The sequence below is a fragment of the Delphinus delphis genome, chromosome 5 (assembly GCF_949987515.2).
Source record: "Delphinus delphis chromosome 5, mDelDel1.2, whole genome shotgun sequence".
NCBI lineage: Eukaryota > Metazoa > Chordata > Mammalia > Artiodactyla > Delphinidae > Delphinus > Delphinus delphis.
Genome location: NC_082687.1, coordinates 109,182,668 through 109,204,167, shown reverse-complemented (window position 1 = coordinate 109,204,167; position 21,500 = coordinate 109,182,668). Strand labels below are relative to the sequence as shown.

General features: G+C 41.0%; 1 protein-coding gene across 1 annotated transcript in view; it reads right to left on the bottom strand.

The window, feature by feature from the left end:
* The window catches only part of MCUB (mitochondrial calcium uniporter dominant negative subunit beta), a 91,263-nt gene that overhangs the window by 14,601 nt on the left and 55,162 nt on the right, over positions 1-21,500 (bottom strand). The window contains 3 exon segments of the mRNA XM_060012880.1: positions 985-1,089; positions 5,116-5,286; positions 5,801-5,876. Of these exon segments, the coding sequence (XP_059868863.1) occupies positions 985-1,089; positions 5,116-5,286; positions 5,801-5,876 (352 nt within the window).

Sequence of the window (21,500 nt, the reverse complement as noted above, 5' to 3'; positions counted from 1 at the left end):
CCATACACTGCACAAATCTTTTTTTTGCGTTTCAGTTGCGTTTTTACCTTTCTTGAAATAATAAAGCATAATATGCTGAAAATGTTGCTTTTTTCCTTCCATCTTCCATATTAAAATGGCTACACAAAAATTCACCAATTTTCCTTTTTTTTTTTTTTTTTTTTTTTGCGGTACGCGGGCCTCTCACTGTTGTGGCCTCTCCCGTTGCGGAGCACAGGCTCCGGACGCGCAGGCTCAGCGGCCATGGTTCACGGGCCCAGCCGCTCCACGGCATGTGGGATCTTCCCGGACCGGGGCACGAACCCGTGTCCCCTGCATCGGCAGGTGGACTCTCAACCACTGCACCACCAGGGAAGCGCAAATTCACCAATTTTGGTAAGTCTTTTTTTAAATGCATGCTGATATGACAGCTGTCACAATACAATCTAACAAAATTGTTTTGAATGAATGAAAGACAGCTATGTGCTACTAGAGCCATCGAACGGAAGAAACCGAACAAATGTTTTGGCCCAGACAACAGAGAATGTTCCACTCCAGCGCTTGATAGTGGGGGAGGCTGTGGGGAAGGGGTGGAGCTCATGGGAACTCTCTGCTCTCTGCTCCACCACGCTGTGAACCTGAAACTGGCTAGAAAAAAGAAAACCTACTTAAAAAAAAAAAAAAAGTGAAGACCTGTACAACGGTATACACTTGAGTTCCTGATTTTCAGGTCCACTTCTTCTTAACCCAATAATGTCAGATTAAGCATTCAAGATCCTAAAATGAAGCCTTAAAAGTCTAAAAAGAGTATATGAGCCTAAAAGCTCTGACAGATGACTTCTACCAATCATTTCTACCCTTGCTAGAAAAGCTTACACATTGGCTCTCCAAAGCCTTCTTGGTCATTTGGTTAACTAAAACAAATTCTTAGGATAAGGCTGCTCCCTGAAAAAGGCCCACAGCGAAAGGGAAGTGTTAAGATACTTGCATAGCTGTGTTTCTTACCTTTCTTAGGGCACTGTACATAGTATGTGATTTTATTAATGACAAGTCTAAAATCATTCATTAGCAAGATTTCCATCAAGGTTGAAGCTGCAATTTCACTGCCATCTGAAAATGCAAAAATAAGTCCTTGTTTTACAACAGTAAGAACCATGTTTCAACATATGGAAAAACACTTGCTAATCCAGGTCTCTACAATACAGTAGTGGACATCTGTCTGTTCTGGGGTGGGGGGTTTTCCCATACCTGATACTGTTCCCACCGGGAGGGAATCCTCTCTTGCTGCTCTACTGCTCATTACAGTGGACCAAGAAGAGCAGGCAGGCACCCCATCTCCCACTCTGTCGGCGGCGCTGGGACCCAGGCTGACGTCCCTCGTGGGACTGTACCTGCGGACGGTCATGCAAGGCCAGAGCAGTGCAGGTGACGGCGGAGGGGCTGAGGGTGTTGGCAGCAAAGCCCATCAGGCCGTTCCCAGCCTAACCTCTCTACTCACGTCCTTCTTCAGCTCCTACCCTCTTCTTTCTTTTTTTTTTTATTTTTTTAAATTTATTTATTTTTGGCTGTGTTGTGTCTCCGTTGCTGCACGCAGGCTTTCTCTAGTTGCGGCGAGAGGGGGCTACTCTTCGTTGCGGGGCGCAGGCTTCTCATTGTCGTGGCTTCTCTTGTTGTGGAGCACGGGCTCTAGTAGTTGTGGCACGTGGGCTCAGTAGTTGTGGCTCACGGGCTCTAGAGTGCGGGCTCAGTAGTTGTGGCGCACGGGCTTAGTTGCTCCATGTGGGATCTTCCCGGACCGGGGCTCGAACCCACGTTCCCTGCATTGGCAGGCAGATTCCTAACCACTGCGCCGCCAGGGAAACCCTCCTGCCCTCTTCTGGGCCTGGCTTTCTTTCAGTTCCAGTCAGAGAGCCTGCTGACACACACCCCTGCTTAGTCAGAGCCCATTTCGGCGGCTTGCAGCCAACGCGCCTAACTGCTCTGTGGAGGCACGTGGGCAGGAATGTTTGTGGAAGCCCGCCTCTCTCTTACTTTTAGCCGCTAAGGGGGAGTGATGTGCGTTGACTGAAACTTGGTAGCACCGCAACCACCGCCACACAGGGCTCCCTCCCTTTCTAGCTGAGCTAAGACCACAAGAGGCAAAACTGCAAGTGGCTGCGGGTGGCAGGGAGAGCGACAAACATAGCTGAACCGAAGGAGTAAATCTGCACTTGTGCGGTGTATTTCCTAGAGGTGGAGAGATTCTAATAGTGATTTCAAATATCCCAGGAACAGTTCAGAAAAAAAAAAAAAAAATCTCTAGGAGAATGTCAGAGTCAGCGTGCTTCGCACAGCCTCTTATATAGCCTAGCTTTTGCTGTTATATTTTTGAACTTTCATGTAACCCAGGTGTTAAGATTCAAACTCACTGAACAGTAAGCAAAAAACTGGCGCTGGTAGGGGTTTCTATCATTCTTCTTTCGGAACGGTCTACATATAATTACGCGATACAGAGTCCAGGATGTATATTTTCGCCTGGCCTGGCATCGCTTGGCTGCATTCAACCGGATATGCGTGACAACAGTAATACTGCTAGTAAAATCAGGGAGAACCTGCTTGCCTGCCTCCTGTCTGGCTCTCAGCAGTTCTTTTGTTCAGAAGGCAGCAAGTCAAGGCTGCACCTGGGGCTGTTCCTAGAATTTGGCTGTTTGGGTTCCTGTTCATCAGCTGCGGTGAGATCATCTTCCCAGGAATTGCCAAATAACTCAGCCCACACTGTGGGCAAAACTGTGACAAGCTTAGAACACTCTTTTCAAGCCCAAATTAAATGCAGGCAAATTCCACCCACAGAGCCTCTTTTTAAAAAGATCAGCAACACACCAAATCCTTGTATCTGACTTTGCAAGTGTCATTTAAAAATTTACATTTAAATGACTTCACACCTGCTCCTTAAAATATTATTATAAAAAGAAATCAACTGAGTATGATTTCTCAGTTGAAGTACTACATTATCCTTTATGCTATTATAGGAACAGCAAGAGATTGATGTGAAACACTTTTAAGGAGGTAACGATACAGTGATGAATTTTTCACTTATTCTTGGGCAAGTACTGATATGAACCCCAACACAGCGTTTTCACTCAGTCCAAAGAGCCCCTTTACTCTATGATTTCTAGGGGTTTTCTCTGTGTTTTATGTTTCAAAGCTACTCAAATTATTTTTTTAGAAACAAGCAGGGTACACATCAATGTTTTAACCTTATTTCAGGCAAGCACTGTGCTCAGAGCCCTTCTGAGTTCTGGGTTTGCACTTCCCTGCTCTGAGGAAGGCAGGCCCTGACCTGCAGGGAAGGCCCAGGGGTTTCGATGTTCCTGTGACTGGGGGGCGGGAATGTCGGTCCAGTCAGGGATGAAGTATTAGGCCACTGTGGTCACGGTACTAAAACCTTTCTTTGATCCTGGTTTTAGCAAGAAGAAACTCCCCTTCCGGTTAAATCCAAATTCCTTACAATAACCTACAACAAGGCTTTCCCTAACCTGCCCATCCCCTCCTACTTGGACCCAGCTCCCTCCCTTTTCAGTTGAGGGTGGAGTTAGCTCCCACCTCAGGACCTCTGCCTGGAGAGCTCTCTTCCCATCTATATCTTCTCTCATCTCTTCCGGGTCTCCATCTACATCTTCTCTCACCTCTTCCAGGTCTTCACCTAAATGTGACCTGAGTGAGCACCTCCCACCAACACACACAACTCCCACCCCCCATCACTCTGCTTTATTTTTGACTGTAACACTAATTATCTAACATATTATATATTTTATTTCTTTACCTTGTTTCTTTCTCCTCTTAAAATGTAAGCTCCCTAAGAACAGGAGTTTTAATCTCTGTTGTTCTTTGCTCTATCTCTAGCATCTAGAACAGTGCCTGGCATATGTTAGTGTAAAAAAATTAATACACAGAAACCTCAATTAAATAGAGTCCAGAGACCAGAAGGGGGAGCTCTCACACCCTGTGAGGACAGCAGAGCCCAACAGGAAGAAGAAAGACTCCTCTTCTTTCCCAGCAAGGACTCAGCCAATGAAAAGCCATGGACTGTTTGTTTACTATAGCCCTACTCACTTCCTTTTCCTCTATAAAAGCGGTCTCCTCCCCTTGTCCTGCAAGTCCTCACATGTGGCTCACCATGGTTGCAGACCCTGAATTGCAATTCTCTGCTGATCTGCAATAAATCCATCTTTGCTGGAGAAATATCTGGCAGTCTCTTTGTTTCAGGTCAACATTTGTTAGGTGCTCAATATTTGTTGAGTAAATAAATTCTTTAATCTCTATTTTTCCAACTTCCATGTCTACCTCTTAATTGGTTCTGAACTTGGATAGGGAAGAAGAATGTTAATTTCCCTTTCAAAACTGCAATATTAATCATTAACTTTTAAATAAGTTTATTCTAAGTATGTAATACTACAATAAAATAACAGTGCAAATTTATTCACTTATTTATATTTATAGTAGCCTCTGTATATTGGACTGGGGTAAAGAATTCTTTATTCTCTTTTAGGGGCAGGAGGACGTCCTTTTATGTCCTCAGACCATGAAAACATAAAAGCTATATCCTAAATTTTAAATGTCTATGTGATTAACCACCTCTGCTGGTATTAAACTATATATATATATATATATATATATATTTATATACACACACACACACACACACACACACACACACATACTTTCCTGAGAACTAATTCGTCAAAAAACACGCTAGACTATAACTGCTTTATAACAAAGGTTAATGAACTATTTGTGTATTTTAGTTATTCACTGGCTATTTCAATCATTGAGCCTGCATTTCATTTTCTAATTATTCAAATTTCTTACAGAAAATTAGACACTAATGACTGTGTCATTAAAATTTTCTCAGAGAAAAATCTGGGGGCTAAGTTTATGAAATAAGTAACCAAAACATGCATAAACTTATTCCATTTCTTTTTTATTCAATAGGGTTAATTTTTTTTATATTACTGATGTTCAAAAGTGACGGACTCAGTAACTGCCAACCATTTATTATATAATGAATTAAAGAATCAAGTTTCTAGAAAAGTAAAGAACCAAAACAAAGGTTCAGAAGAAGAGAAAAAGACAAAGTTGAAGAAAACATATATATACCTGCTGTGAAGATGGCAGCCGTTCTGATACCTTTATCTTCATTTTGTAGGTCCTGAAGGAATGAACCAACCGTTGATAACATTGGTTTGACTACAAACTGACAGCGCTCTTTTCTGGACGGCAAAGTAAGTGTTACCAAGGGAAGGCCATGTTTATAATTAATTGTGATTTCTGTTAAGAAAAAAAAAGATGGTAATAGAGGATGGATAACATTTCCTTTAAAAATAACTGTTAAAATTATTATTAAAAGATTATTAACTACAAAAATTCTAGAAGGGATGCCTATGGAATTCATAACCCTCTGAATGCCTATAATCATTTACATCACGCCTACAGTGCCTGCATTATACTAGTTTACATATTCCCCCCATTCTATAACATTTTATTAAGCATGTATCACACTTTATTATAATTATCTGCTTAGAGTCTTCCTAGGTAAAAACTTATTGAGGGCAGAAACTGCTTCTAAGTCATCTGTAACTCCTTTGATTGCTGGAGTGGGAGTTTGCCAAAAGACATCAGAGATCTTATGGGAGCAGAAAAGGAAGGAACTGAACTCCGAGGGGGGGGTGGGAAGGGCAATACAAGAAAAGTCTGTTTTGCTCAAAACTCACACTTCTCACTTTATTTGGAAGACTGGAAATAAATTAGCATGGGGAATCAAAGAAGTGATAAGAAAACTTACCGTCAGATGGCCCCACTGTACTATAAAGATTTGACTGATACAATTTCAGATTTCCACACAGTTTCTCACACAAAACCTGTAAGAAAAAAATGATTTTTTTTCTTTTAGGAAAAGTGGGAAAGCTGAAATAAGTGTCTGTACTTGAAGACTGTTTTAACGTTGCATGGCAAGCATGACGAAAACTTCAGCGTCCCACACATACCCAGGTAAGCCCTTAGAGAAGCTCACTAGACCTTTCTGACTGTGTTGTCCCATATGCGAGCCACTAGTCACATGCAGCCATTTAAAGTTAAATCAATTAAAATTAAATAACACTAAAAATTCAGTTTCTCACAGTTAGTCACCTTTGCCACATTTCAACTGCTCTATAGCTCTGGGTCTAGTAGCTACCGTATTGGACAGCACAGAAATAGATCATTTCCATCATCACAGAAAGTTCTACTGGACGGCACTGCTGGGCCTAGAACATCTGAATGGCTACCTTACTATAGGATGTATTTTTAGGGTTTGTATTGGTGGGTTTTTTTTAAATTAATTAATTAATTTTTTTTTTTTGGTTGTGTTGGGTCTTTGTTGCTGTGCACGGGCTTTGTCTAGTTGTGGCGAGCCGGGGCTACTCTTCGTTGCAGTGTGCGGGCTTCTTGTTGCGGAGCACGGGCTCTAGGCGCACAGGCTCAGTAGTTGTGGCTCGCGGGCTCTAGAGCGCAGGCTCAGTAGTTGTGGCGCACGGGCTTTAGTTGCTCCATGGCATGTGGGATCTTCCCGGACCAGGGCTCGAACCCATGTCCCCTGCACTGGCAGGCAGATTCTTAACCACTGCTCCACCAGAGAAGCCCTGTATTAATCATGGCAGTGGTGACAAAGACTCCCTCCTCAACCAAACTTTAGTCAGTGTCCTCTAAGCCTGACTAAGCCCCATCCTTGTGCATGTCCTCCAGGAGGCCAGCTTTAGCAAGAATGTTGTTGAGTTAGTTTAGCCAGAACCCCCCAACCTTCAGTGTCTGATCAAATTCCTCATCCTCCACTATTCCCCAGGTATTATCTGATCACCCTAGTCTGTCTTCAACAAGAATCCTGCTAGGTCAGGTGAGCAAAGAATTACTCCATCCTCTTAGTATTCCCATCCACTGCCCCTCCAACTCTGCTCGTTGGATATAAATCCCCACTGTTCCCAGTTGTGAAAGGGATGAGCCCAATCTCTCTCCCCTATTACAAAACCCCACTGTAGCAGCCCCCCAGAATAAAGTCTACCTTACATTCCTTAACAAGTGTCATGAATAACTTCTTCTTTAACAGTGGTTTGGTGTGTATCCTTCCAAACTTTTTTCCATATACTGCCACCTTTACACGTTGAGTTAAAATTTATGCTAGAGTTTATATAATGCTAAAGACAGTTTATAAGTCAAATTCCTAGATGCCAAAGATGATAATTCCTGCTCATAAAGTACTTACCATTTAATGTGCTGATGAAGTTTCTCTACTACAATTATCATTTTAGAGGCAACCGCTTGACAACCAGGAAATGTTGAAAGAAGGCAGAGTGGCCAGGGAAGAATATTAAAGCTTTCTCAAGCTTTTGCATACCTAAGAATCACCTGGCTACTACAATACTGTCCACTGCTAAATAGACAGGGCTTGTTAAAAACACAGCTTCCTGGACTCCACCTTTACTAGATTTTTGATCTAGTAAGTCTGAGGTAGGGGTATGAGAATTTGCATTTTTAATAAGCCCCAGGGTTATACTGAAGTTACAGGTGTGAAGGTCACCCTTTTGAGTAGCTGGGTTCTAGCAGACCCTCTGAGGCCTTCAGGGCACTATTTCTAATCTTCTGCATAGAATCACTTTGAACTCTAAATTTTAGTGCTGGGACAAGGGTTACTGCCTTCAAATGATACTCAGTATCAGGTCAAAAGGTGACTCAGGCTTCTCTTTTATCACATCTTTTTCCTAAATACAATTCTAATCACTTCACACACTGCTTAAAACCCCAGGGACTTCAACAGTTTATATAAAGTAGAAAGAACAGTGACTCCGGAGTTCTAAACTCAGTTTAGCCACTTAATAGCTGGAGATCACAGATAAGTCACAGGACTGTGCTTTTGTTCTCTGATGGGTTAGGTGGGGATAACAACATCTATCTTGCAGAGCAGATATAAAAATTAAACAAAGCGTCAAGCAAGTATAAGGTAGGGTCTACGCGCCCCACATGAGCAGTATAGGCCACCTCCCCTCCACAGCTCCACCACTTACTGTTCTCTTACGGCAGGAGCTTAGGCCCCAGGCAGACGAGCTGTGTGCCACCGACGTATTAAAGTGTTGCCTTCTTTATCCACTTCTGCCTAACAAACCCTGTCATTCCCTCCAGGCCCAGCTCAAAGGCCATTTCCTAAGTCTTCCTGCAGAGTCATGATGGTTGAGTGCGAAGGGCACAGGCTTTGCTATCAGAACTAAGCTGGAATTCCAGCTTCAAGACATACCAGCTGCCATGATCTTTGACAGGCAGAGGGTTCAGGAAGAAACGGGTTGTGAGAAAAAGAAGGGGACGAGTTTGGCAGAAAGGAAAGGGAAAGGGAAAGGAAAGAATGTTCATTCCACATATAAGTGATATCATACGGTATTTGTCTTTCTCTTTCTGACTTACTTCACTTAGTATTATAATCTCTAGCTGCATCCATTGTTTCTGCAAACGGCATTATTTCATTTTTTATGGCAGAGTAGTATTCCACTGTGCATATGTACCACATCTTCTTTATCCATTCATCTGCTGATGGACATTTAGGTTGTTTTCATGTCTTGGCTATTCTAAATAGTGCTGCTATGAACATAGGGGTGCATGTATCTTTTTTTTTATAGAGTTTATTTTATTTTTACTTGTTGACAGTTTTGCTTTATTTATTTTTTATTTATGGCTGTGTTGGGTCTTCATTTTTGTGCGAGGGCTTTCTCTAGTTGTGGCAAGCGGGGGCTGCTCTTCATCGCGGTGCGTGGGCCTCTATCACGGCCTCTCTTGTTGTGGAGCACAGGCTCCAGATGCGCAGGCTCAGTAATTGTGGCTCATGGTCCCAGTTGCTCTGCGGCATGTGGGATCTTCCCAGACCAGGGCTCGAACCCGTGTCCCCTGCATTGGCAGGCAGATTCTCAACCACTGCGCCACCAGGGAAGCCCCATGTATCTTTTTGAATTATAATTTCATCTGGATATATACGCAGGAGTGGGGTTGCTGGATCATATGGTAATTCTATTTTCAGTTTTCTGAGGAACCTCCATACTGTTCTCCACAGTGGCTTTACCAACTTACATTCCCACCACCAGTGTAGGAGGGCTCCCTTTTCACCACACCCTCTCCAGCATTTGTTATTTGTAGACTTTTTTCTTTTCAGGAAAGGCATTTTATTTTAAATACAGCAGTGCGTACATGTCAATCCCAGACTCTCAATCTATCCCTTCCCCCACCCCTTCCCCTGGTAATGATAAATTTGATAATTCATTCTCTAAGTCTGTAAGTCTGTTTCTGTTTTGTAGATAAGTTCATTTGTATCTTTTCTTTATTAGATTCCACATATAAGCGATATCTTATGATATTTGTCTTTCTCTGTCTGACTTATTCACTTAGTATGATAATCTCCAGGTCCATCCATTTTGCTGCAAATGGCATTATTTCATTCTTTTTAATGGCTGAGTAATATTTCATCATATACATGTACCTACTTATCTGTCAGTGGACATTCAGGTTGCTTCCACGTCTTGGCTGTTGTAAACAGTGGCGATGAACATTGAGGTGCATGTATCCTTCCGAACCATGTTTTCCTCTGGACGTATACCCAAGACTGGGATTGCTGGATCATACGCTGGCTCTATTTTCAGTTTTTTAAGGAACCTCCATACTGTTCTCCATAGTGGCTGTACCAATTTACATTCCTACCAGTGTAGGAGGGTTCCCTTTTCTCCATGCCCTCTCCAGCATTTATTGTTTGCAGCTTTTTTGATGATGGCCATTCTGACTGGTGTGAGGTGATATCTCACTGTAGTTTTGACTTGCATTTCTCTAATAACTAGTGATGTTAAGCATCTTTTCATGTGCCTCTTGGCCATCTGTATATCTTCTTTGGAGAAATGTCTGAGTAATACTCCACTGTATATATGCACCACATCTTTATCCATTCCTCTGTCGATGGACGCTCAGGTTGTTTCCATGTCTTGACTGTTGTTCATAGTGCACAGCACACTTTTTCAAGGTATCACGTTCTAGTCCTGTTCACTGGTCTGAAGCCATTTTGGAACTACTTGTGAGCTGTAGGTAACTGACAGGTATGTCACTTTTGTCCAATCTGGCAGTGATGTAATCGACACCCCACACTAACCCAAACACTGGTTTTATCTCTACCTGCATTCATCTTAACATTCTTTTCTCCACATAAATTTGTGCTGTTTTGATTTTTCCTTTTAACTGGATATTACATCTGCCTGGTTTCCTTCATATCGTAAGAGTAAAATAAATTCTTTGATGCATGTTCATTCTTATAACTGTATGAGAGTCGTATTTTTACCTTTTCCCAAAAATTATCTGTTAATAGTCCAGAACAGAAGACGTAACTAAGAGTTTGACTCTTTTTGGGTAGGACAGACTAAAGTAGCCCATGGCAAGATCAAGCCAAGCTTTCCAGTGATTTGATGACTTAATCTGTGATATCACCAGTATCACAGCAACCTCCCCGGACAGGGACCTTAAGGTGGCACTTTAAGAACCAATGCTGAGCTCTGGCCACAAAAGCCCGGTTGGAGGCAATATAAAATTACTAGCCAGAAAGGGGTGAGTACAGAATGAAAAATAAACTCCTACTTAGAGTCTGTAGTCCAGAATTTTACTATATGAGAAATTAAATGCTAAGAAGGAACCAACAAATTTATTTAGACGATTTCCCTTAATTCCACTTAGGGAAAATAAAAATAAGAGAGTCGTCCAAAACTGACTTTAACACAAATTATATTTAGAGTCTTCAAAGAGATAAAAAGGAGAATTAGCCTCCAGAAAATCAATAAGAAATTATGATACTAAACTGGTAGAAATAAAACAAAAATTAGTAACTTGGATCAACTAATTAGGGATTTCTTAGGCAAAAATGGAGAAAATCTATATACATGTAAAAACCCCAGCTTTAATGAACTAAATAAATTCTAGACTAGATAAAGTCCATAGAAAAGAAAACTAGTGAATTAGACAATATTTCACCCAGGTACAACACAGAAAGATACAGAAACTTTAAACCTTTAAAAAGCAGTCAATCTCATACACTGCTGGCAAGAATGTAAAATGGTACAACCTTTCTGGAAAACCTTTAGCAGTATTCTTAGAAAGTTAAACACACACTTCCATGTGACACAGCAATACCACTCCTAGCTGTTTACCCAAGAGAAATGAAAACTTATCTTCATACAACTGTACAAATGCTATTTCATTTTGTCCCTCTAGAGAGCATACTCTCTGGCTGACTACTGTAGTTCCAGCACCTGGAATAGTATAGTACCTGACATACTACAGGGGCTCAATAAATACATGGTAAATGAATGTATGAATATCTTCAAGGTGCTAAGGGAAAATAACTATCAATCTAAAACATTATATTTAGGAACATTACTTAAGGTTGAAGGAAATGAAGAGATTTTCAGATGTACAGAGATCATAGTTTCTTTCCCACACATCTTTGCTAAGGAACCTCCTAGAGAGAAGGGAACTAAACCCAGATAGAGGAGAACACAGTTACGGGCTGAGTTGTGTCCCCAACTCCCCACCAAATTCATATGTCAGAGTCCTCATCCCCAAGACCTCAGAATGTGACTGTATTTTAAAGAGGTAATTAAGTTAAAATGAGGTCATGAGTGTGGGCGCTAATCCAATGTGCCTGGTGTCCTTATAAAAAGAGGAGATTTGGACACAGACACGTGCGCACACAGAGGAAAACCCTGTGAGGACACAATGAGAAGGCAGCCGTCCACAAGCCAAGGAGAGAGGCCTCAGAAGAAAGCAACCCTGCCAACACCTTTACCTCGGACTTCTGGCTTCCAGAATTGTGAGAAAGTCAATCTGTTGTTTAAGCTACTGAATCTGAGGAACTCTTACTATGGAAGCCCTAGGAAACTAATACGAAGCCAAAGCCGTAAAATATGTTGGTAAATAAACTACTTATTGTAAGAAATTTTAAACCATTTTTTGTGTTAAAACAAGTGGAAAGCTAAACAAGATGTGGCATATGCTCTAGTCAGTGGATTCTTAGAACCTGTGAAGACCCTCGTCACGTTCAGAGGAGGGCAAAGATGGTGAGAAACCTAAGACTTTGTTAGGAAAGTTATAATTGAGTATGTGTATATTAAACACTTAAAGGAAGCCATTCGAAGTACAGTTTCTACAGTGGTAGAAAAGGAAAAAGGATAGAACAAGCTTTTTCAAGGAAAGTAGAAAAAAGAAGCAAAAAACCCTATAGAAATCAGAAAGTTTTTCAAAAAGATGAAAAGAAATGCAATAAAAGCTCATTGTGGAAACTTGGAAAATAGAGAAAATGAGCATCCCCAATTCCACCAACCCCTGACTTATGCCAGCCTTTCCACAGATATAGATATGCTCATGTAATCATAGAGTTGAGAGCTGATCATTAATGTTTTATAAGCATTTTCTTACTTCATTAAAAACTTTCATAAACAAAATAATTTAAACTGCTCCATAGCCACTTATCCTACAGAATTTATTATTTATATACCTATTGTTGGACATTTCCATTTTATATACCATTTCTATGAATTTTTTTCCTGTGTCAGAGAGGAATGCATGCTCATTTTAGAAAAATCTATAAATCACAGACTCACAAAAAGAAAAAAATAAAAGTCATCAATAAGGCCATCATCTGGAATTATCAGTTAACACTGACGTATACCTTCTAGTTTATTTTCTATGTATATTGTATTTCACTTTCACCATTACAACTAAAGTGATTCAAAACATCTTTGCACGTAAATCTGTTTGCATTTTTTAATATAAATTTATTTTTTTATTTTTGGATGCATCGGGTCTTCATTGCTGTGCGCAGGCTTTCTCTAGTTGCAGCGAGAGGGGGCTACTCTTCGTTGCAGCGCGCGGGCTCCTCATTGCGGTGGCTTCTCTTGTTGCAGAGCATGGGCTCTAGGCGCATGGGCTTCAGTAGTTGTGGCACGTGTGCTCAGTAGCTGTGGCTTGTGGACTCTAGAGCGCAGGCTCAGTAGTTGTGGCGCACAGGCTTAGTTGCTCTGTGGCATGTGGGATCTTCCCGGACCAGGGCTCGAACCCGTGTCCCCTGTACTGGCAGGTGGATTCTTAACCACTGCGCCACCAGGGAAGTTCTTTGTTTGCATTTTTTTTTCTTTAGGGTGGATTCCAGAATGACTGGATCATAAAGTAGTAATAGTTTTAGGATCCTGATAATGTATTATCAAACTTTGGGGGGAACATTTTCTTTCTTTCATGTTTTACTCAGTGGAACACCCAAATTATTAATCTGAACCCAAAGAGGCAAATCTTCATAAGATTCAGAATCAAACAATAACAGACCCGGTTGAGCATCCCTGGAGCAACAAACTTCCCCCTGGAGGCTCATCCTCAGACAGGCTTACCAGACATCTTCACTGGGACAGCCCGCAGGTACCTCAAGCTCAGTACCTCCTGAACAAAGCTCTTTCTTGTTCCTCCATGGGCCTGATCTTCTCCTTGATGGACTCACACCACTAATTACTAGTCATTAGATTAGAGGCGCAGATAACTAGAGAGTTATCCTAAGCAACTAATATTCCATAAAATAGCTGGTAGACCAGTAGTTACAACTGAACTGTCACTAGGGCCTACTGGTTCTTTTTTTTTTTTTTTTTTGCGGTACGCGGGCCTCTCACTGTTGTGGCCTCTCCCGTTGCGGAGCACAGGCTCCGGATGTGCAGGCTCAGCGGCCATGGCTCATGGGCCCAGCCACTCCACAGCATGTGGGATCTTCCCGGACCGGGGCACGAACCCGCGTCCCCTGCGTCGGCAGGCGGACTCCCAACCACTGCGCCACCAGGGAAACCCTAGTTCTACTTCTTACAGAGCTCTCAAACCCATCCTCTCGCGTCTGTCCCCACCTCCACTGCTCTAGTTTAGATCCTCATCATCTCACCCAGATCACTGTAACAGTTTCCTAACTGGCCTCTCCCAGCAATCTGTTCCAGATTAAGATCTACTCCAATTTTCTAAAATTACATAAAGTCAAACTATTTCTAGATTTAAAAACCTCTATTTGTTCTCTACTGCAAAGGGAAACAACTCCAAAGAAAGCTTTCCACGAGCTGATTCTTGTCCGCTTATCCCGCCTCCCCTTATCATGACCAGCACCGGCCCCCTCCCAACCCTCTAGTTCAGATATGCAGAGCGTATTGCCCTTTCTCGAATATGGCACACTGTTCATGCTTCCTTGCCTTCACACTTATTCCCATCCCTGCCTGGAAAGCCCTGCCCAGTGTACCCACCCTGTGTGGCCAACTCTTACGCTTAGTGCTCTCATCTTCCCACCATAAAACCTACAGAACTCCATCTGTTCCCACCATTGCTTCCTTCCCTCCTACTGCAGTCAAGTGACCTTCATTTTCAAAGGTCAATCCCTCCTCAGGTGTTCTACATCTTATACTTGGCAAAGCTTTCTCAGAATCCTAACTCCCTCTTAATCACTGCCTCTCACACTCTACAGGTTCAATACAATCAGCAAATATGCTATAATACCTCTCATCCTCCTTGGCCAAACTTTTCATTTTGTCTACACTGGTTCATCTTCAACTCCCATTCACTCTTTAAAAAACTGTTTTTCTTCCAGTTTTATTGAGACTTACAACACCGTACAAGTGTAAGGTTCCCATTCAGTCAAACAAAGTACCAACGGGGGTGGGGCAGGCAAGACAGGGGTAACAACCTATCTTAAGATGTACAAACTATTATGTATAAAATAAATAAGTTACAAAGATGTGTTGTACAGCACAGGGAATATAGCCAATATTTTATAATAACTATAACCAGAGTATAACCTTTAAGAATTTTGAATCACTATGTTGTACACCTGAAACTTATATAATATTGTACAACTATACCTCAATAATAATAAAAAAAAAACCCAACATACTACCAACAGGCTTCTATCTCCAGCCCCTCAACCACGTAGCCAGACCCCTCCTGAGGTCCAGACTAGGACATCCAATACTTGACTAACACCTCCCCTCACATAATCACATACATCTGAAAGTGAATTTATCCAGAACAAAACTCTTGATTTCCCCCTGAAACCCCTTCCTCTGGTTCATCTTTCCCTGTAATAACTGACCCGTCACCTCCCTGGCTGTTGAAGTCAAAGCCAGGAGTCATTCTTGAGTCCATCAATTCCATCCACCCATCCATTCTACCTACATAGTTCATCCATTTCTCTCCATTTTTATTGTTAATGCTCCAGTCCAGGCCACCATTATCTACTGCAGCAGTTTCCAAACTTGTTCATTTGCTTCTACCCTTGCTCTCCTCCATGCTACCCTCCTCAACGCATCAAAAGTGATCTTCTTAAGATGTAAATAGTATCACCACATTCTTCTGCTTAAAATTCTTCAATGGATTCCCCTTCACACTTCAACAGAATAAAAGCTTATCACGGCCAATGAGATGCTACATGACCTAGACACTGCTTGTCTTGCCAATCTCATCTCATTCCCCCCTTCTTCCTTGCTTTCCTTACTCTGATCCTACGGTCATCCCTCGATTCCTAGAACACGACAAGTTTCTCAAATCTCAGGGGGCATAACATGCTGTTCTGTGTTTAGGATACTCTTCTCCCCTGTTTTGTATAACTAAATGTTTTACATGCAGTATCTTACTTAATCTTTATAGAAACTGCATGAGCTACATACTATTACTTCCCATCTTTTTTCCATTCAAATGTATTTAGTGCTCACTTATCACTTGACTGAACACTGATATAATACGAAGTCACTGGAGAACTGGAGTTCGCAAACGAGAGCCTGTGGGGCTAATCCCGCATGCCTCTCCCCCACTTTTTTTTTTTTTTAGCTCAGTTTTAGAACAGTAAAATTGAGCAGAGAGTACAGAGTTCTCATATACTCTTGGCCTTTCATCCAGCACCAGAGTGGTACATCTGTTACAATCCGTGAACCTATATTGAACACCTTTATCACCCAAAGTTCGTAGTTTATATTAGGGTTCACTCTTGGTGCTGTACATTCTATGGGTTTTGACACATCCACCATCGTAGTATCACAGGGAGTAGCTTCACTGCCCTAAAAATCCTCTGCTCTTCCTATTCGTCTCACCCCTTGCTCCTCTCTAACCCCCGGCCACGACAGATCCTTTTACTGTCTCCATAGTTTTGCCTTTTCGAGAATGTCACGTAGTTGGAATCATATAGTATGTAGCCTTTTCAGATTGGCTCCTTCCACTTAGTAATACACATTTAAGATTGTTCCATGTCCTTTCATAGCTTGATGGCTCATTTCTTTGTTCTTTATAATTTTTTATTTAAATATATTTGACATACAACATTCTGTAAATTTAAGTGTGCAGCATGTTGATTGGATGCATTTATACACTGTAATATGATTGCCGCTGTAGCGATAGTTAGTATCTCTATCACATCACATAAGTATCATTTCTTTTTTTGTGGAGGGAATAATTAAGATCTAGTCTCCTAGCAAGTTCAGTGATTATAACACATTATTGTCTATATTGCTCATTTCTTTTTAGTGCTTTAATATTCCTTTGTGTGGATGTGCCACAATTTATCTATTGACTAACAACTTGAATGCTTCCAATTATGAATTTGGCAATTATGAATAAAGCTTCTATAAACATTTGTGTGCAGGTTATTTCCCATCTTTCAATTATCAGAATACTGAACACAGGGAGATTAAGTACTCTGTCTAAAGTCACACAGCTGATCAGTGAGCACACTGTCAAGCTGTTAGGAGCCCCGACTCTTTAAACTGCTTCGCTGTATTGTCACCCTGTGGGAAAAAGGATCCTGGCTCAGGTTATCACACACTGTGCCCACACCTGTGGGGAGCCATGGGCTCTATTTCCAGATGAAGAGTAAAAAAGGGATCCTGGGAAGATAGAAACACCTGTTAAAACCAGCTCCACACTGTTGAAACACATGTAAAGAAGGCTCCCAGGTACAAGTGATCTGAACCAGAAGGATAAAATACTAGGTACTTCTATTACAAACAAATCTTAAGAAACTGCATTCATGCAATGATGTTGAAACCAATTTATTAATTGTAAATAATTTATGTTTCAGTCAGTATACTCTACTATTTCAATATGTTTTGTAACAGACTAGAGTAGGACAAGCAAATTAGTCTAGTATCTTCTCTCTGGGTTGTAATCCTTCTTTAGAATTTTGCTCTCAAAAGCATTTCTTTGTTGAATGAAGAAAGGAGGAAAGAAGGAGCGAAGGGAGGGAGGGAGGGATACACATACATATACACACACATACACACACACACACGAATGTAATTTCAGGGGTTCTGCTGAGGTCAGTCCAGAGAACGAAGGATCACTGGCTTAAATGCCAAGTGGTTAGAGTGATATAAATGTGGCCTTGGGCTTCCCTGGTGGCCCAGTGGTTGAGAGTCCACCTGCCTATGCAGGGGACACGGGTTCGTGCCCCAGTCCGGGAAGATCCCACATGCCGTGGAGTGGCTGTGCCCGTGAGCCATGGCCGCTGAGCCTGCGCGTCTGGAGCCTGTGCTCCGCAACGGGAGAGGCCACAACAGCGAGAGGTCCGCGTACCACAAAAAAAAAAAAAAAAAAATGTGGCCTGGCTGAGAATCTACAGTCAGTAAGTGAAAGTTATTATTGGTTGCTAGCCAAGTGCTATATGCTGTTATTTCTGTTTCTTTTGTTTCAATCATGTTGCATATTAACTACTCTTCTCGGTCTGCTCAGATCAAAAAGAAAAATTTATTTTAACAGTGATGATTCATGTAGTACCTGAAAGAGCCTGGAGTATTAATTAAGACAACTGCCTAGTGTGTGCTACAAAATGCAATTTTTGTTGGGCAGATTTAAAATATAAATCTAGAGACAAGTCAGAAGAGAACATCAAAAGAGGGTTGCTATACAGGAGTTTGATTTTTGTTTTCATCCAGAGAAGCAAAAAGAAATCATGAAAGCTTGGAGCTCAGTGTGAGGTTCTACAAAAAATCATGATGCACCACAGGGTGGAAAACTAATGAACCCAAGGATAAGCTTCAAAGCAAAACAATTATGTAACCAAGCAGTTTATCTGCTTGCTTCAAACATTCCACAGAACTCCACTGTAGGTGGTACATAAAATATGGTTTAAAATGACTGAGTTTCATTCTTTTTTTATGCTTGTATTTTACCCATTTCCTTGTTCAACATTTCTTCTGCATTCTTATTCCTTCCATGTTAAATTTTGCTCACTAGAACTTTGATTAGTGTGTTCACTGAGAGCCTATGTATGAGTAGTAAACCCTCAGTCTATGTTATAAATTCAATTTCTGTCCTTTTCCTATTGAGTTTAATCTGTTTACATTTATTGTAGTTCAGATAAATTTGGATATCTGTCACCTTATTTTGTGCTTTCTGTTTACCCTGATTTTCTTTTGCTTCCTTCTTCTTTCTTATCTCCTAATAATTTAACTGTTTCTTTAGACTCCTTTATCTCTCTTTATTGGTTTGGAAGTATATGGGTTTTGTATTTTTCTTCTATCCTTTTAGTGTTTGCCGTTTATATTCTGAGACATTCTTACTTGGCTTAGTGTGTAATTTCTCTACTCTACGGCTGAACAACAACAGGATCTTAGACAGTATCAATCACAATTAAGAATGGATTATTTTGACCTTATTTTTTTAGAACCCCCAAATTAGCATCTCATGTTGTTTTATATAGTGATTGTTTCTTAGATTCATCTGTAAGTTTTCCAAATATTTTGCTCTCCATTTCTTCTTACATCCTGTTTATTGATGTGTTCGATTTCATGCTTCCTGAGAAGAACTTTCAGTAAGAATCTTTTAATCTCTTAAACTTAATGCTGTTGAAAATCACAGTTTACTGGATATAAAGTTCCAAGTTGTTACTTCCCCTCAGAACTTTGAAGACATTCCTTTGCCTTCTGCCCTCTATTATCACATCTTCTGTAAATTTAAGACTTTCTGAAAGATTTTCTTCCATCTTTCTACTTCTGGGGTTCTACAGTTTCCCCAAAGTGTGTCAGGTACAGATCTAATTTCATTTTCCTGCTTGGGATTCAGTCTATTTAATTTAAAGATTCATTCTGAGAAGGGTCCTCAAGGGGAGAGGAGTGGCCCAAAGTGGGGAGTCTGAATCCAAGCGTGGCTAGAGGGCGTCCACGCAGAGCGGCAGCTGGCAGGCGTGTGTCAGAACCTAAGCATGGCAAGGAGGCTGTCCACATAGCGTAAGGGGGATTAGTGGGGGGGGTAGTAGAACCTGAATGGGAGTGAAGAGGGCATCCACGTGGAAGGTAGGCTCAGAAGCAGGTGTTGGAGCGCAAATCGGATAAGGAAGTCATCTATGCAGGAAAGGACTAGTGGCAGAGATGAGAGGCTGTCACATATCGGAAAACTTACCAAATAAGCAAAAATATCAAGAATAATGGAAGCCAGACTTATTCTGTCAAAGAAGGGAGCTAGCTACACTATGGAAGGTGAGAAAGCTGGAATGAACCCTGTAGTACTGGAATGAAATTGGAAGTATTGGTATGAATTCATGGTTTTTAATATGTAAAAATATAAATAAATAAAACCAACAAAATAAATATAGTACTTCAAAAAAGATTGAATGTATATGTGTATATAAATGAAAAAGATTTAAATTTTATATACTTATATTTTTATATTAAAAAAATATATATATAAATTGTTTGAAGGGGACTGTGAACAGTAACTCCCAATAATGAGCATATGTGACATCCCGTTCTTGGCTTCTAAATACAATTCTTATCCAAAGGGAACCAGAACTCCTTGAAGAAATGGCTAATTCCAGGGCTGGGGCATGGAAAGGACAAGATGAGCTTGGAAAGCAAGGAAGTGCTCAATGAATGATGGGAGACATAGCAAAAGGACACACCAGTCAGCTTGAAGGGAGTCTCAATGATCAAATCTGGAACGATTTGGGCAGTAAAACAAATACTGATAGTAACAGATTATAATCCATTGAAGAAAATAGGAAACCATGAGCCCACTCTGATATAATTAAGTAAATAAATGAATTTAAAGTTTGATAAGGAACAAGACATTTACAAGGTTTTAATGTGCCTCCACACAAAAGCATTAATACCGAAGGGAAAACGGTAACTGCAAAGGGAAGAAGTCTGGTAGACACCACCTCAATCAAGTGATCAAAGTGCACACTATCAGTCATGGGGAAAAGTGACATCATGCAGTGAGAAAGAATACATGCAACACTTCTGTGCTATTCCTGACAAAGATGTATAACCTGAATCAAACCCCAAGGGAACACCAGACAAACCCAAACAGAGACATTCTACAAAGTAACTGTAATCTTCGAAAGAGTCAAAATCCTTGAAAGTCAAGGAAAGAATGTGATACAGTTCCAGATTGGAGATAAGACAACTAAATACAACTGTGATTCTGAACTTTTTGCAATAGAGAACATTATTGGGAAAACTGGCAAAGTTTGCACGCGGTCTAAGAATTAAGATAGTGGTAATGTTAGTTTTCTGATTGTGATGGCCTTTTATGGTTAAGTTGGAGAATGTTCTTGCACTTCAGAGGGAATGGCATCATGTCAACAACTTTTTTCTCAAATTGTTCAGAAACAAAGCATTCATACAACTTTTTTACAAGTTTGCAATTGTTTCAAAATAAAACAGTGCAAAAAACAATAGGTTTAGACAAACACCAAGATTACCATTTATAGAGAGAAGTGACCTATTAACAAGGGGTCAAACATTTTTTGCATGCCACTGGGAAACTATGATTACTTAGGGAATTGGCATCCTTCTGACATATGTCAGTAAAGCTTAAAGGAGAAATTATCATATTTATCCTACAACAACCCTTTCTCAGAAGGATATTATTAAAAGACCATTCTGAAAATCTTACACAAACTCACCACACATGCAGAATTAATTTCAAGACTGACTCAACCCAAACCCAGCTCCTCCTTTCAATTTACATCCTGCTTATGACCCATCTTGAGAAGTCTGTCAGCTATTGTACTAACCCAGTCAGGGGCTCACATTTCCAGGACAGCATCAGTTACTTGTAAAATAAACTGACCTATACAGTCAAATTTGAGTAATACTGCTTCTCTTGGATGTTAACAATCAATTATTTTAGTAGAGAGTATATCACAATAACTCTACTACATGCCATTTCACTAAAAATACATCGGGGAGTGTGACTAAAGGAAAAAATCAGTTTAAAAAAAATTCACTGGGCTTCCCTGGCGGCGCAGTGGTTGAGAGTCCGCCTGCCGATGCAGGGGACAGGGTTCGTGCCCCAGTCCGGGAAGATCCCACGTGCCGTGGAGCGGTTGCGCGCGTGAGCCATGGCTGCTGAGCCTGCGCGTCCGGAGCCTGTGCTCCGCAACGGGAGGCCGCAACAGTGAGAGGCCCGCGTACTGCAAAAAAAAAAAAAAAAAAAAT